This window comes from Rosa rugosa, chromosome 3, assembly GCF_958449725.1.
Source record: "Rosa rugosa chromosome 3, drRosRugo1.1, whole genome shotgun sequence".
In the NCBI taxonomy this organism is placed as follows: Eukaryota; Viridiplantae; Streptophyta; class Magnoliopsida; order Rosales; family Rosaceae; genus Rosa; species Rosa rugosa.
Genome location: NC_084822.1, coordinates 2932533 through 2949900, shown reverse-complemented (window position 1 = coordinate 2949900; position 17368 = coordinate 2932533). Strand labels below are relative to the sequence as shown.

At 37.7% G+C, this 17368-nt stretch overlaps 3 protein-coding genes and 1 pseudogene across 4 annotated transcripts in view; 3 read left to right on the top strand and 1 right to left on the bottom strand.

The window, feature by feature from the left end:
- LOC133737066 (uncharacterized) overlaps positions 1–17368 on the top strand; it is a 104351-nt gene that overhangs the window by 37615 nt on the left and 49368 nt on the right. The gene's annotated exons all lie outside the window — the stretch shown is intronic.
- LOC133741473 (uncharacterized) lies at positions 977–8247 on the bottom strand. The gene is made up of 19 exons (XM_062169376.1): positions 8186–8247; positions 7995–8079; positions 6131–6212; positions 5597–5730; positions 5309–5359; positions 5008–5183; positions 4545–4613; positions 4323–4434; positions 4156–4240; positions 4023–4074; positions 3872–3933; positions 3677–3792; positions 3470–3591; positions 3256–3324; positions 2934–2991; positions 2718–2791; positions 1923–1971; positions 1643–1722; positions 977–1516 (listed from the first exon to the last, which is right to left on the bottom strand). The coding sequence occupies exons 4-19, from the start codon at positions 5706–5708 to the stop codon at positions 1436–1438; spliced, it is 1368 nt and encodes a 455-aa protein (XP_062025360.1). The 5' UTR covers positions 5709–5730; positions 6131–6212; positions 7995–8079; positions 8186–8247; the 3' UTR covers positions 977–1435.
- On the top strand, positions 8748–12884 carry LOC133738895 (probable polygalacturonase; annotated as a pseudogene).
- Positions 13038–15445, top strand: LOC133738893 (TMV resistance protein N-like). 2 transcript variants are annotated; one of them, XM_062166570.1, is made up of 3 exons: positions 13038–13662; positions 13773–14033; positions 14142–15445. In XM_062166570.1, the coding sequence occupies exons 1-3, from the start codon at positions 13240–13242 to the stop codon at positions 15381–15383; spliced, it is 1926 nt and encodes a 641-aa protein (XP_062022554.1). In that variant the 5' UTR covers positions 13038–13239; the 3' UTR covers positions 15384–15445. The 2 variants fall into 2 exon arrangements, with proteins under 2 accessions (XP_062022554.1, XP_062022553.1); XM_062166569.1 differs by having other exon boundaries at positions 13773–14045; positions 14142–15444.

Here is a 17368-nt window from a genome sequence, read left to right as displayed (position 1 = left end):
TCAGTCGGAATGAGTCCCCAGGATCCCTGGACATTGGCCGTGGAAATCAGGACGTCCACTTTGGTCTCATGACCTTTCTTTTATTCCGAAGTCCTTTTTTTTTCCCCCTCAGGACGAGTGGTAGCGATTTCCTTTAATTGACTAGTGTTTGAATGATATATAGTTGAGACTAAACATATCGGAATAGCTTAAACTAGCTTTGCGAGAGGTAGAAGATAGAAATGCATTAACATCAAGCTCAAGGGAAATGGTGAAGTAGATCCACTTAAGTTGTTGTAGTAGTCACCTTTTCATATGCGAATAACCATCATATTAGCATTGACCATCACCACAGTTTTTAACTCGTAACATGACTATTATCCTTCGTTGATGCATGAGTTTTGCTATAATTTCATGCACACTAACAATCCTTCCTCATTTGACCCAGAGTTGATTCGAAGGGAAGTCCTTGCTAATTAGGAAAGAGCCAAAGAGGCTTAGTTTTAATTTTCTCTTGATCTGGGTTTAGATTAATGGTACTGGTGCGCTAAGTGTAAATGGTACTGCACGAGATGAGCCATATCTGAAATATGATTCCTTCGGTTTCTAATAACTAAGGAATTAATATGGTTTTATGTTTTGGGTCCCCTGTAATTTAAGCCTTGTTTTTGTACCAGGGCACTTGCCAGTGATACAAATTATCCAGTTATTCCTAATAATAATTAATGGCTACTACAAATTATCCAGTTATTAATAAAAATTAATGGCTACTTCCTTGAATTTTGAAGTTCTTGATGCAAGAGTAAGAGTTCTTCTTCTACCAAACTGATAAATATGAGTAATACAGACCTCAACTTACAGGCGTACTTCAAATTTCCCAGATTATGATATTAAAGCAAGCCACGTAGGTGAAGCAGCTGAGGCTTACCTGATCTCCTATTGATTTGGGGATGAGGGTTGTGGTCCTTGTGAGCATATTGGAACGAAGAACCATGTGAACGTTATGTGTCTCTTCAGATGAGCTGCTTAGTCATCTTTTGAAGAATGACTACACAGAGGAGGCAGTTCCGTGTAGCATCATCTCCATTTGATTTTTATCAATCAGTTGTCTGTACAATCTTACGTAGTAGAAATCGGCGGATCCCATGGGAGACAAGAAACCAAAGCATGTAAACATGTCTATGGGGTAATACACATTCCACAGTTTTTTCATGAAAAAGATGATAAAATGAAAGATTGTGACAGAGTATGCTTCAACAGTTCCTATGATTCATTGTACCGAACGACAATGTTGAAATAAGATGCAACCATGTGCAAGCGAAACTGTTGCAGCACAAAGGTGTTTTATGACATTTACATGACTGTCAGTTTCATTCATAAATCCTAATGATGTAATTGGAAAATTTCAGTTTCACGAACTAAACAAGTCCTGAAAGTTGGATACCACAAAGATGAACTAGATTGCAGCAAGCACGTTCTTTGACTGCTGCAACTTCGACTGCTGCAGTTTCGCATTGTAGGAACTTATCATCTCCTCCTGCACAGAATGAAAAACAAATGAAATAAGCTTAACACTACAATGTAAAGGTGCCCTGACAACATGACTTGATTTATTAGTCGTCTTTTTTCAAGAACAAGAGCATTAAAACTTGAGATTACATACCTTGCAAGATTTTACCAAAGGCTCCAAAAATGATGATTGGAAGAATCTTATTGATTTTCCAAGTGACGCTCTATCCCGTTCTGTGGTTAGGCAAAATATATACAAGACCATCAATCATAAAAGAAAAGACAGAAGTAGCATCTTAGTGCAGCAACACTGCTGGAGCATTTCCTACATCAAAGTTGCCTAATCATACAACATAACCACCCAAGAGTAGCCTGTTGGTCTAGGTATGAGCAATCCTACACGAAATGAACTTTAAGTGATGCTACTGACGTACCGTTATCAGCCTCTGCTCTCAAACCCTCATTATTAAGTTCTTCAATAAGCTGAAATTCCACATAACCATGTAAGAGACCACAAATCTCAGAAGATAATAGATTGCATTGGCAAGTAACATAGCTCATGTTAAGAACCAGAATGAAAAGGCAATGTAAAACATCTACATGAATGCTTGGAATCATCTAGTTCAGGATGAATATGGCAAAATTACTAGAAGATTAAAGAAATATCCAGTTGCAAAAAGGTTGTACCTCATTAAGATTAAAATTGAACTAGAGCTCATACTACCCAGCAGAATAAGACTTGATGCTTTTCAATTTCTGGGATCAATCACCCATAAAAATTGAAAGAGCAAGCAGGTGCCCACATGATTAGAACAAAATATGCTATACGATATGGAGTGCTAGCCTACTAACAAACAAAAAAACTATTACTGGAATGTAGCTAAAATGCAAATGTTCAGATGCTTGACAATACAAGAAAGGACAAACGATGAATGTGTAAAACTTGATTGATGCTTAATATAGTAGAATGGAATAAGCGATTCATGTAGCTGACCACATGTAGTAGGAATATGTACTACTTGCCCTGTACCTTCCCAGCATTCTTGCCATTGAAGAGGCAGGGCAAAACAGGTGAGATGACAAAAAAACAACGTTATGTTCAAAACTATATCAAATATATCATGTTACATAGTTGAATATGCAGAATGTTTGACTATAGATAGCAAAATCTACCACCAAGAAAGAAAACATGTATGGAAACGGAAGAAAACCATGGGTCTATCACATACAGTGGAAAGGGTTGGAACTGCAGTAGGATCAAACTCCTCACAACGGTTGGGATCAATTGGAACACAAACACGACCTAAAACAAAGAAACTATCAATAGAGCAATCTTAAGAAGATTCAAGCGCTTATTAAAATATTAAACGGTTGAGTTCCTGAAAACATTTACAAAATACAATCAATCATATCTGGTAGCAATATTAAATAACCCAGGCACTAACCTGTCTTTGGATGTACACAGAATGGTGCCTTTAATAAATGGTTCATATGTTTTGAAACCTACCACAAACAAATACATATCATAAGAAAATCTACAAGGACATATTTTTGAAATTACTTTACAGTTTAGGCACGCTAAAAAGGACACATACTATAAAGGATGTAGCGATGCTAAATAGTACATGGTGTAAAGTTAGTTTAGAGTAATATACGTAGTTTAGACACACTACTTCAAGAACCGAGACTGTACACTATAGTATAGTTAGTTGTTGAAAGTTGAAACTAAGGAGACAGTAAAACAAATCAGGGGGTTGTCGTGCAAACCTCCATGTCAAGTCTAGGGTAGGTATAAGAGAACATAATCTCCTCCACACATCTACGCAGTCCTTGCATCTTAAACAATCAATCAGGTAGAGAAAAATTAGGTTCAGGAGGTTAATTGAAATTGTAAATATCAAAATCCTACCGCAAAGACAACTCTTGTCCCAGGGTAATGTCCTTTTAAATAATAAACTTACAAACATCTGCTATCCTGTACCTTCTGTTTCCCAGATTGCAGCATATGTTTCAGCTGCTCCCAACGAGCAACATTAATGTCTTCTTTTGCATTGGAGGTTCGTCTATTATCTTGCCACTTTCCCCGAAGCTCAGAAGTGACAGCTGCAATGATAACAAAAGTATCATAATTAGAACATTAATTCTGGATGCAGCACAAAGACACATAGGACATGAAAAAGTTGTATACATTCATCAGGAATCATATCTAAGATCTTTTCATATCTCTCTGCAGTAGAAAATATCTTTTGACTGGAAAGCAATGTCCTCTCAAAGAAATCCTTAAGAACTTCGGTATATGATCTCCTGCAGAAATGAATACATCTTAGTGAAAGCAACAAAGGATCCAGTATCACAAAACCCAACAGTCTATGTTAACACTTACACAAGGAATGGATGAAGAGCAGGGCCCATCAAAGAAACCTTTTTATGACTGTTTTCATTGCCCTGAACAAAGTATATCATTAACAACTTTCACAAAATTGTATAACATATAAGTGTCTTTTAACCCAAATGTATTTCAAACAGTATACCACCTTGTAGACACGAAAATAGTCAGCAATAGCTGCTCTCAGTTCATTTGTGAGCCTGCAAAAAAAAAAATTAAAAAATCACTATTTAAGTGTCATTACATATCTTAGGAATCAAACGTACTACCAAGTGATTTACCTTCTAGCTTTCCCATCACAAACCCAACAGTGAACACCACGTCGGCCACTGTATACCCAGAGAATGTGATTGAAACCAAAGTCATCTGCAGAAAAGAAGTTCACAAAAGTGAAAAATCAATGGTTCTAATAACATATACATCAAATGCCAATGAAAAAAATTCCTACCTCGAAGGGCAGTGTCAATCACTTTGATAGCAATTGTCATAAGCGGCCAGCACTCCAGGCACACATCAGCTCCTGAGCAGCAGTATCTAACATCATCGTAATCTGACATATCCTGTGAGGAAAAATAATTTGTCAAACATGTGGTATAGCATTCATTGTCAAAAGTTCAGTTAGACTCTGACTATTTACAATCTTCATAATTCAAATGGTTGATTCGCTTACTATATCAAAAATCAGTTCCCTCTCCTCGGGGTAGCAACCACTTTGAGCATAGGAATGCCTCTTTGCAGGCTGAAACATTAGAAAGATTAGAACTGAAACCAGAGACATGGCCATATCAGAAACACAACCATACACAACAGTTAAAACCAACAATTTGAAAAAAGAAAGGAAAAACAAGAACACCATGCATAGAAATTGTCTTGGATCTATTGGTGTGCATTTTTTTGAAACTTCATATAAATCTTTTTTCTATACGCATTCCAAGATCTACATGATTCACCTATCTATAATAAGGGCCTTTTCTTGCTCATTAGCGCTTTAGTTTTGAAATATGGACATTTAGGCTTTTCTAGTAGAATATATAGGGCTTTTCTCAATACTTAATTGAGAAGACAAACATTATGTACATACACACACAGAGTATAAAAATTCAAGTCATGAAGTAAAGTAATGAAAAGCTTACATCAACATTGTACACAGGCCCAATATCTATTTTGACGGGGCACTTCTCTTTGATAGAATTTTCAAGCTCAGACACGGAGTTGAAAGTTTTGTACCGCAGATAAACATCATTATCCAGTGTGAAAGAAAACTCTCTCCGGCCAAAGTAGGACTGGTTGCATGCAGGATGCTTGCCATCTAAAAAATCAGAAATCAGGTTACAAATTCCCAGGAAAAAACAACTTTCATTTTCCAGGTGTGCACGTACAACACACAAAAAGAAAGGAATGTTAGGAAATGGGTTGATAGAGAATGCGACTTACCATTTGCATAGGACATCCACTTAAACATTTCCTCATATGGGAAGAGCTTTCCTGCCACAAATAACACATTTTTTTTTTTAACGAGAAGATAATTGAAACACCATCGCAAAATTCATATCTTAACAGCAAATAAACTAGAGAAATGTTCACATATTCATATCTATTGAATTACAAATTACAACAACCAATCCCATCGACCCGACAAGAGAAAATGATGGATCTGCTTATAGACTTAAATCTAACAATTAGGTAGCTAATTTCAGTAGAATTGGAATGAAGATTGTTTACCATAGTAAATTTTGAGATACTGAGAGTTAAATCCATCAGGAACAGCATTCACTTGCTTCTGTTCATACTCATCGATCATCATGTCATCGTTGGCAACTTCGTGTCCAGGCATTCTTGACCTGAGCACCTACTGGCTGTTATCCAATTAATGCCGTCAATATTCCAAAATTTCACATAGATTTAAGTATAAACTACCAAACCCTAACCTAATTGCAGTGAACAGATGAATATGATCAGGAAAAACTGGAAAATTAGTAACTAACAGTTTCTATTGCAGCCATAGAATCAAAACTAGCAATGGCGCCCGCGCTTTGCCGCGGAATTTGTTGTTAACAACAAATTACAACCATGAAAAACATAATTGAAAATCTGAAATTGACTTCATTCTTGATGAAAGTGAGAAATAAAGAAAGACAAAGTTGGCTATTCTCAAAAAATCACTTAAGGTTACTAATATATAATGCAGGCTTGGTTCAAAGCATTGTAGAAATTGAACTGAAAACTATGAATCTTAATGATAGTTAAGTATTCTACTTTTGAAAATTATGAATCTTGTTTGGGAAGCGCAAACAGCTTATCAATCTGTGAAACCTTCTCAGCAGCCTGAGGATATAGTCTGCAAAAGCAATAGGAAAAGCTACATTAACCCAGGGCTTCAATCTGGACATATGCACACAACTAAATGAAAAAAAAAAAAGATGAAGAAAAAAAGAATGGAGTGTGGTCTACAATGTTCAGTGCAGAAGCTGGGAAAAAGGGATAAATCACTTAAGCCATTCAAATAATTCAAAAGACCCCTGGTCCTTTCTGCATTCAAGCACTTAATGATGTCTTACAGTTTCTTAACTTGAAATCCATCTCCATCAATCTAGGTCTTATAGATATGAGAAGATATAACAATCTAAAGTCTCGTGACAATTTAGTAAAAGCTAGGGCGATGGCAGCTTGTTAAAACTGTTTCCAATTAGTTTTCCGTTTCAATTCCTAGGTGTTTCTCAAACTAAACACATACAGACCATCAGGATTTGATGTGTTTCCCCAAAATCATTGAAAACAAATTACAAAACAAAGCAACTCTAAACATTGCTCAGAATCTAAAAGCAAAAGACAACAACAAGTCTTTTCCATGCAGTTTACTTCTCAAGTTCAGTATGTTGATAAGTTGCCCAACTTGCATAACATTTGGAGATACTGAAGCCTTTATGCACTGCACAGATTTTGAATATATGTGGGAGAACAAACCAAATTCTCAACCAAAATAGAAGAAAAGAGAATGAAAGTAAATAGCTGGAAAAGGGGGGAGAAGTGTTGTAGATAATAGTCACCCTTGCTCATAAAGCTTTATCAATGTCATGATTTTTAAATTTAAAATAAGTTCAAACAAAATCTGAGATTGGCAAAAACTTGCTGGAATAAAGTAAGCAAGTGTATTTTACTTTTAGAGATAACTAATCAAGATGGTTAATTTTTTAGCCAAGTTGTTGCATGTTTTGTCAGATACTTGAGTAATATTATCAATGGAGTTGGAATATAATGCATAACAGATTGATTCTTGCACTTAAGTTTTTCTTTTCTATATGCACAGTAAAGGGAAAAGTTAAGCACCAGAATCAACCTGATTTTGATTTTTTTGTTGATGCAGTTAATGCACAAAACAGCTATTTCTGTAGTGCTTTAGAATCCATAAAACAGTTTTTTTTTTTTTTTTGAATCATCCATAAAACAGTTGACCTGCAACAATGAAGAATTATGAGCATCATTAAGGCCAAGTATCTGCATATACATTTAAATCAATTGAAAGATTTTGATTGACCTTTTCAACAAATATTTGATAGTCTTTTAGCCAGTACAATCAGTTCCAGCACAGAAAAAAGTCGTGCTAATGTCATTCATCACTTCTGACTGGCACTATCAATTGTAAAATTGAAATTGGAATGCACAACGGGTTTTTTTATGAAGGCCATGCTTTTGTTCATTGTTAATAAATAGCAATGCACAATAGGTCTAAAGTGAAATTAAAAGAAATGTGTAAAAGATTTAACAGTGAAACACCGAGATAGTCAAATACATAACAAAACACTTTAATTTACATTGAATATTAATAAAGCCTACATATCTTTGTGTTTTAATAATCTGAATGATTCCAATTGAAACATTTGTGTTAAAGCCTATGAAGTTCGGACCTTAGCTTTATATTAGAGCTCTAGTTGGGTGGAGAGGATGATGGTTATCAGTTAATAATGGCATTAGATATATGGTTATCATATTAACCAAGCTGATAGTATTCTTGGATTATAGAGTTTTACAATCTAAACAAAAATGAAGATCCCAAATTGATTAAAGCCCCCCAAAACTGCATGTACCAAAATTTAAAGCCAATAAAGCATAAGAAGCTTACCCAGAGCTCAATCCTTCAAAGATCTCTGATTGCTCAATCAAATCCCCCGACTTGATCAAATGGGTGCCAGTTCAATCGGATATTCCTATTGATTCAATAAAACCACAACCATTAGAATCTGCGAGATCAAATATAAAAGCTCAGCATTCCACTTTTGTAAATAGAGAGGCAAAATAAGAACAAACGCAGACCTTGACGGACAAAAGAATATAACTTTCGGCTTTAATCCTTGGCTAGCCGAAAACTAAGAACCCAGTATGAGGAGAAGTGGGTGTTAAAATGGCGGGATAGGGTAGGGACTGGGAGGATATATATGTTGGCGGGAAAAGATTGGAAGGATTGCTAGACTAGTGGGCTTTAGACAAAGTGGGCTGGATATGACACCCAAACATTAATAATGGCCTACTTTCGTAGGGATTTTATTATATGCTCGTTATGCACAAATCATGATTTTGATTTGGGATGTCACTTTATAAGTTCCTAACGAGCTTTGATCATTTCATAGGGTCAAGTGGTCAACCAGGTAGAGTTTTTAACTTTTTGTCCACTCCAAGTACGATCATCATCATATTAGGCTGATGACCCGAGTCTTTGTGATTCCAGAAAAGAAAAGAATATGGTCTTTCAGAAAAGAAAAAACTTCAACGGCATTTCCCTCTCGTGACGTGTAATCAATCTGCTTTTTTTTTTTTATTTGGAATCACTGCTTTTGTGGTTGATGCTTGTATTTGTTTTTCATATATTTATTGGCAAACGCTATTCCAGTGACAGAAGCCACTGTGCTCTGTGCTCCCCAACTTCTTCTTCTACTACTCACAACCCTTCTCCTCTTACTATAATCCCTCAACGGACCAAAATCTCTGATCCCAACTTCCACTGGACTCGTTTCAGCCGTTGGATGTCTCAGCAGAGCTTTAAGCTCAAACCGACAACCACAACTGGTATGAATTTTCACTCCTTCTCACTCTGCTCTCAACTCTTAACCGCAAGCTATTGTCTTTCAATTAATTAATGCAGTACCCTTTTTCCAGGTTAACAAAAAGAAAGATCACTTCAACTGTTGGACTCTTCTCTTTGGACCTTTGCCTTTGGCTCCTTCCTTCACCTCTTTTATCTCGTCTCAATTTTACCCCCTCCAAAAACACTCGAATTTACGAAAATGCCTTGTGCTTTCTGGTTCTGGTTCTTCCTTTCGATTTTCCTATGCCTCAGCTACGTGGCGGAGCCGGAGCCGGTGACCTGCTCAGGGATAGTGCCAATGAAGTACCGTTACGATAAGATTTCGATAGCGGATTTTGGGGGCGTCGGTGACGGTTAACACCAAGGCGTTTCGGGCGGCGATATATCGGATTCAGCATTTGCACAGGAGAGGAGGCACGCTTCTTTACATACCTCCTGGGGTGTACTTAACGGACAGCTTCAATCTCACTAGCCACATGACTCTCTACTTGGCTAGAGGTGCTGTTATCAAAGCCACACAGGTAGCTAGATTCTTAATCCCACTATTAGTATGCTTATAGTTAATTTGAGGGTCTAAATTGTTTTTGTGATGAATGTGGTTCACCATTTGCTAACTTTGATGAAAGAGTTAATGAATGTCAATACTAATTGATGAATTATTTTGGGGGCTAAGTATGATTGTGTTTGATTTTGTTATAAAGCTATACCTTCTAATCTCTATTTGTGTTGTGTTTGTTTATCTATTACTTTGGCTTTGTTTTTGGATTACCAAGAATGGATATGTGGATGTTAGGCATTATGGTGGATCCAGGCTTGAAAGCAAAAATAGATGGTGGGTCTATACAAGAGCATGGTAGCATTTATAAAATTAACTATAAAATAACTGGACAGCTAGATATGTTGCCACTGGTTTTGTCCTCTTCAACACTGTCACAATTAATAAATTAGTGGATTGTTGTTCCCACAAGGATGATAGGAATGGCTCGGATACATTTTATTCTTTTTAATTATGGGCAAAGGTGGATTTGCAACTATTGTCCCTCCTAAAAGTCATGTCGAAGATCAATTGTTATTTATGTATCTGTAAAACATAATTATTTATGTATCAGGCTGTAAGCAAAGTCGAAGATCAATTGTTAAAAGTACTCAAGATATTTGTGTGTAAACGGCCAAATTTTCCTACATTATTGCATGATTTTGTGCTTAATTCAGGAAACTGGTGTGACCCTAATCGCCAGGGCTGTGTACCATGCCATATGGTTCCATACTATTCTGTACTTGGAGCTAACTGGCCGAATCACATTGTTAATTTATCACTGCTTTGGTCCTTGTGTTAGTTTACAACATAATGTTGTGCTAGACTAAATATGGACTGATGTCAACTTTCATGGTGAAAGCTATTCCACATAAATACCAATTTCTATTGATGTGTGTGATTTTGTTAGAATCTCTACATTCTGTTAGGTAAAGCATCTCTTAAAATGCATTGTTTTCAAACTATTTGATCATGAATTTTTGCACGCTTCCAGATATTAGACTATATGTTATTGTTGTAAGCACTAGGATATCCTTATGTGAATATTGTTGGGAGTTCTTTTTTTTTTGGGTTTCCTTTACTATATGATGTTTTGAAAACTTGATTGCTGATTTATTTGTTGACCGCTTGTTTCATTTGCTTGTCTGCTCTTTCTAATCTCTTAATTGGTTGAGCAGGACACTAAGAATTGGCCTTTAATTGCTGACCTTTGTTTCATTTGCTTGTCTGCTCTTTCTAATCTCTTCATTGATTGATCAGGACACTAAGAATTGGCGTTTAATTGCTCCTTTGCCGTCTTATGGAAGGGGGAGAGAACGCCCTGGAGGGAGATATGTGAGCTTCATCCATGGCGATGGAGTTCATGATGTGGTTATCACTGGTAGGTCCCAATCAGACTTCTTTGTGTATCTTTTTGGGGGCTAGCTAAATCTTATTTAACAAAATGCTTCTTTTCAGGTGAGAATGGGACAATTGATGATGTGTGGTGGAACATGTGGAGGCAAAGAACTCTTCAATTCACCAGACCAAATCTCATTGAGTTCATCAACTCTAAAAACATTATCATTTCCAATGTGATTTTCCAGAACTCTCCATTTTGGAATATTCACCCTGTTTATTCCAGGTAACAACCAAACATGGACTTAGTTCTGTGACTTTACATCTAAACCTGGGTTTATCATGTATCTGTTTGGTTTAGCTTGGAGACTTTGACAGCTGAGAGCTCCACATTATAGCTGGATAGGGACAATAGTTATAGTTAGGTGGTAGAAAAGTGGAATAACCTGTTCAACAAGGGTAAATACTGTCTAAATATAATTAGCTTGGAGATTCTGTATGCACGGAAGTTCAATTACTTGATGAATTTGCATCCAGATGATAAGCTAATGTTAGGCTCAAATGGTACGATCCCTCCATCACCCCAGAAATTAATCAAATGAGCAGCTAAATTATTTGACTCACTAAACTACCCTTCATAATGTAATACTCTAATCTATCTTCTGCAAAGAGTATAGGGTAGAGCTGTAATTGATCTGATACCTACTTCCATCTTTGCAGCAACATTGTTGTCCGGTATGTCACAATATTGGCTCCAGCTGACTCTCCCAACACCGATGGAATTGATCCAGGTACATGCCTGTTTTCTAAATAAACCACATATTGTTCATTGAAGAAAACACTAGTGCTGCTACATGCTAAGATTAAATACATCAGAAGTCACTTAGATTTGAGGATAGATTAGAGGAGCATGCATTGGAGATGCAATTTCATCTCTCGTATAAGGAAGTATTCTAGATACATAGCATGTGTGTATTCAAAAGTGAGGTCTTTAACAATAAATATCATGAGAGGAACGGGACATGGTCTGTCAACACTTGAGCACCTTGTGCTGTTTGATTATGATTTTTGCATTTAGCTATAGAAAAGTAGACTCAATGCTAAGACATCATTAGGTTGCAAGTCTGAAGTCAGACCCAGAAGAAGGGGCAAATTCCCCTTATGTCAGGACTGGCTGTAGAATAGTTATGATAATCAGTTCTTTATTTGCCTCTTCAAATGGGAAGCACTTATATTTATAACATGTATTTTGTATATCCCTTGTACAGATTCAAGCTCTAATGTCTGCATAGAGGACTCGTACATATCTACTGGAGATGATCTTGTGGCTGTAAAAAGTGGATGGGATGAGTATGGGATTGCTTATGGTCACCCTAGTTCCGACATTACCATCCGTCGGATCAGAGGATCATCCCCATTTTCTGGAATTGCAATAGGAAGTGAAACCTCTGGTGGAGTGGAGAATGTATTTGCCGAACACATAAACCTTCACAACGTAGGAGTTGGTATCCATATAAAAACAAACATCGGTAGGGGAGGCTTCATAAGAAACATAACAGTTTCAAATGTGTTCATGGAAAAGGCACGGAAGGGTATAAAGATTGCAGGAGATGTTGGAGACCACCCTGATGACAAATTCAATCCAAATGCACTCCCAGTGGTAAAGGGTATCACATTAACAGACATCTGGGGTATACAAGTTCTGCAGGCAGGTCTCATACAAGGCCTCAAGAACTCCCCTTTCACCGGAATCTGTCTTTCCAACATGCCATGATGACCGCAACAACAAGAACACCTCCATGGAAGTGCTCAGATGTCAGCGGGGCTGCTCATCTGGTGAGCCCCATCCAATGCTCGGAGTTGACCAGTGCCCAACACGCAACTTCATGCTCCAACTACTAAAACAAAGTCTGCATAACTCTTCTATATCCTCCTCGAAACTTGAGAAGAATCTGAGTTTTTATCTTTCCTTCTGTAATGCAAAATTACATTTTGATGTTCTAGTGTCATACATACAATCTGGAGCGTAATATATAGGTTATGGATTTGTCGATTTGCATTAACATCAAGCCTATCTCAAGTAGCATAAACATAAACAGAAGCATATTATATATATCAAACTGTGTCTATCTTACAAGCATAGAATACATAATAAGAATCTACATCTCTCACGGATGCATAGGCAGATAATCAATTGAGCTTATGAGGCTTTTTAGATGTCATGACAAGAATATATAAGAAATCAAGTCCAATGCAGGGACATTTTCATAAACTGAATCTTCATGTCAATAACCTGATGAGTAGTCTATTCTGTGCTGCAGGTATGAATCAAAGCTCATTAGAGATATTGTTGAAGTTATATGGACAAAATTGCAACCTACATCATTCAGTTATGGGGAAAATCTAGTTGGAATGGACTCAAGATTGCAGCCAGTCAATTTGCTTTTAGATGTAGGGGTGGATGACGTCCGCTTCATTGGTATATGGGGAATGGGCGGGATTGGTAAGACTACTATGGTAAGAGTGGTGTATGAGAGAATCTCTCGTGAATTTGAATTTAGTTTCCTTCTTACCGATGTTAGAAACTCTGTTGAAAAAAGTGGTCTACTTAATTTACAAAAGCAACTTCTCTCTGGGATTTGGACAAAGAAAGCCAGCATATCAGACCTTCATGAAGGAGCCACGATTATAAGGATGCACGGAAGACTAAGGATGCACGATTTGCTCCAAGAAATGGGACGGGAAATTGTCCGCCGGGAATCTCCTAACGAGCCAGGGAGGTGCAGTAGGTTGTGGCTTCTTGAAGACGTCAAACATGTCTTGACCAAAAATACTGTAAGAAAATTTAGTACAAGACTAATTTTAACTGTTATTTGTTAGTACATTATATGACAAGTCAGTCTACTAAATCTGCTTTTTATGGTATGATAAAATTTGGTTGATAGGGAACTGAAGCAATAGAAGGCATATTTGTGGAATCAACAGGAGTAGACATGGACGTGACTCCGAAATCATTTTCAATGATGAACAAATTGAGATACCTGAAGATTGAGAATGGGAACCTACCTAAAGGACTTGAATATCTTCCCAATAGTTTACGGATTCTTGATTGGATGAGGTATCCGTTAAAATCTTTGCCATCACATTTCAACCCTCAGAAGCTCCTCGAACTAAGCTTGTCTCATAGTTGTTTTAAACATTTTTGGGTAGGACCAGAGGTAATACTATAATTACTATCTCATTCTTTTATTACTTATAATAATTGTTGAATATATCATGGAAGCTAATTTTATCTATTTTTACTTGTCATGCAGCCTTTATGCAATTTGAAAACCATTAATCTGAGTCACTCTCTAAATCTTGTCAACACCCCAAACTTTAAAGATATACCGTATCTCAAGTTTCTGGTTCTTGAAGGTTGTATAAGATTGTATGAGGTTGACCCGACAATTGAAGTGCTTGAAAGACTTGCTGTGCTGAACTTGAAAGATTGCAAGAATCTTGTGCGACTTCCAAGCAGTGTAGGTGGCTTAACATCTCTCAAAGATCTCAATCTTTCTGGTTGCTCAAAGCTTGACAAATTGCCGCATGAGTTGGGTCATGTTGCTTGCTTGGAGAAGCTTGATGTGAGTGGAAGTGGCATCAGAGAACTGCCCTCCTCTATTGGTCTTTTGAAAAACCTCAAAGAATTCTCTCTTGCTGGGTGTAAAGCAGAGTCACCTAAATCATGGAATCTGATCCCCTTTCAGTTATTGCGAAAAAGAAGTCACATTCCGGCAGGATTGTCGTTGCCTTGTTTGTCTGGTTTGCATTCATTAACTAAATTGAATCTAAGTGACTGCAATCTTTCTGAAGAAGCAATGCCCAGTGATTTTGGATGCTTGTCTTCATTAAGAGAATTAAATCTCAGCAGAAATCAATTCAGTAGACTACCCAAGAGCATCGGCCAACTCTCTAGACTTGACCGTATTCGCTTGGATTGGTGCCACAAGCTTCGGAGATTACCAGAGCTTCCATCTCATGCATGGGTATACGCTGACAACTGCATTTCATTAGATACATTGGCCAATCAAAGCAATTCGTTGGGACGAGGATATTTTGTTAACTGTTTCAAACTGGTGGAGAATCAAAGCTGTGAGAGTATAGCACTTTCATTCCTAACACGATACCTTAAGAGTCGAGCATTTTTTGACCATAAAGAATTTGGCTTTGTTTTTCCTGGAAATGAAATTCCAGAGTGGTACAATCACCGAAGTGTGGGGTCTTCGATAACCGTAGAGCTGCATCCAGGTTGGTTTAGTAACAAGTGGATGGGATTCGCCTGCTGTGTCTTATTTAGACTCCTCAAACCGCTCCCGCCTGTGTTTTTGTGGTCCATTGATTGCGCACTGAGTGCCAATGGAAAATCATCGCGTCACAGTAGTTTATTGTTTGGGGGAGAGTATGGTCAACCTGTGTTGGATCACATTTGGTTCTTCTGTGGGGCGCGTGATATGGGTTTAGGGTTTAGGGCCGGATTTCGGGTTTTCAGCCTAAATGCCCAGCCCTCGTTTTAGTACGTAAATATAATCCTTAAATGTAAGATCATATATAGAAGCATGCATATACTATAATTTGGCATATCGTATTGGTCTATAGGACTGTTTACAATCTGGAGTATATATGGTAATTTTGTATGGGCATGGTCATTTGCACACATGACGTATATGTGGTTTCTATTAGTTATACACTTCACTGCACTACAATGCACAATGTCGTATTTCGGCGAGATGAAGAGTTTTACATTTTAGGGTTCTTCGATCAATAATATCAATATTGAAGTCATGCCACTGAATCAATGTAACAAAATAGAGTTCTGATTAGGGTTGGGCATTTTAGCCTGAAAACCCGGACCGAATCGGCCCAGACCTAAAGGTCCGGGCAGGGCTTTGAGGAAAAAAAAACACAAAAAATTGAAGCCCGGACCATTTGTGTTTAATCGGGCCAGTCCCGGGCCTTGTTATTCAAATGGCTGAAAGCCCGAAGTCATATAGGGTAATATCTGTAGGTATATTGCCTTGACTAAGAGACCTCAAAGTCTCAAACTCACAGCCTCCTTCTGGAAATTATTGACCTCGAGCCTTTCCCAAACTACTAAACGCAACCCCGACCTCAAACTCACCTCCTCCTTCTGCAAACCCAGCCTTAAATCTCCTTCTACAGCTTAAATCTCTAAAAGGAGGGAATCAACTCCTCCTTCTAGAAACCCACATACCTCTTTGATCGAAATAGCCTGTAATAAACAGGGGAGCTTTGACTGTGAGCCCAAAACTGCATGCAAAAGGTGGAGACTTTATGAACGAGAGAGTGATCAGAACAAATCAAGAGCTTCTTCGGAGCTCCCTTCTGGAAATCTCCAGTTTCCCTTAGCAGCTCGAAGCCTCGAACCCAGCCGAGGAGCTTTCCCGATTTCGAATTTGAAATTTCCAAAAACCCAGCATCTGTAGCCCTCAATCCCTTCTGCCCTTCCTCGATCAGCTCGAACCCACTCGAATTCCTAGCCATTGAAAACCCGATGTAAACCCAGCAATCCCTAGCCCGATTTTGAACCCATCAATCGAAACCCAGCAATCCGTAACATCTGTAGCCTTCGAGTTCCCGATTTCCAGAAACCCAGCAATCGATTCGAACCCAGCAATCGATTCGAACCTAGCATTTCTGATTTCGAACCTAGCATTCCCGATTTCGAACCCAGCAAGGTATCCATTCAGTTAGTGGTTTCCGTATGCGCATTGATATGAAATTTGTTGTAATACAAACTGAGTTTTCAGTCATGGCTTGGAACCAGTAAATGGTTCAGTAACTCAAAATTCCTTTTTTAGTTTATTTTTTCAGTCATGGGTTATCTGATTCCAATTTTTTGTTTCTAGGTACAAGGATTCAAGAATCGATTTTGATAGTGCCCGAAGCAGTGATGGAACCCGAAGCAGCTGCAGTTATTGGGGATGAGTTTGGATGTTATTCTCTTCGTTTGGGCCCGAAAACCCGGCAGGACCGGCCCGGGCCTATTTGGTCCGGTCCTTCACGGTCCCTATAACTGAAAATCTTTATTTGAGCCCGGCCCGAAAAAAATGGGCTTGGTCCCGGGCCTAGCTAATTGGCACGCGGTCCCGGCCCGTGCCCAGGCCTAGTTCTGATGGTTAAAATTAAGGGTGATAATTAATTTATGTTCATGGTATTCGTGGTCTCAATTTACTATATATAATAGATGTGAAATTCATGTCAAAACGATTATCTAATCTTATCAAACAACAACAAAAACAATTTGTTAAATATAAGTGACAGTAAATAAATAGTTTATGTTTATTCAGCAATTCATATATGTGGATGACACGATGCATGTATCATTAAATAGGAACTTTACTTTTAACAAAAACAAATAAAATTTTCAGATGTCAAAAGAAGCCTTTTGTTAAGCAAATTGTGTTCAAATTAACATATTTTAGAGCAAATCAATTTCAAGTCGATAATCATGACACAAAACATAATTTAGTCTGTAGGT

Excerpts from the sequence above, each read along its gene's own strand:
- LOC133741473 (XM_062169376.1), bottom strand. The coding sequence starts at position 5,708 with ATGCCTGGACACGAAGTTGCCAACGATGACATGATGATCGATGAGTAT. Across the intron at positions 3,592-3,676 it reads AGATATGATTCCTGATGAAT|CTGTCACTTCTGAGCTTCGG; the intron begins GTATACAACTTT and ends TTATCATTGCAG. Across the intron at positions 1,723-1,922 it reads GAGAGCAGAGGCTGATAACG|AACGGGATAGAGCGTCACTT; the intron begins GTACGTCAGTAG and ends GCCTAACCACAG.
- LOC133738893 (XM_062166569.1), top strand. The coding sequence starts at position 13,240 with ATGGACTCAAGATTGCAGCCAGTCAATTTGCTTTTAGATGTAGGGGTG. Across the intron at positions 13,663-13,772 it reads ATGTCTTGACCAAAAATACT|GGAACTGAAGCAATAGAAGG; the intron begins GTAAGAAAATTT and ends TTTGGTTGATAG. Across the intron at positions 14,046-14,141 it reads ATTTTTGGGTAGGACCAGAG|CCTTTATGCAATTTGAAAAC; the intron begins GTAATACTATAA and ends CTTGTCATGCAG.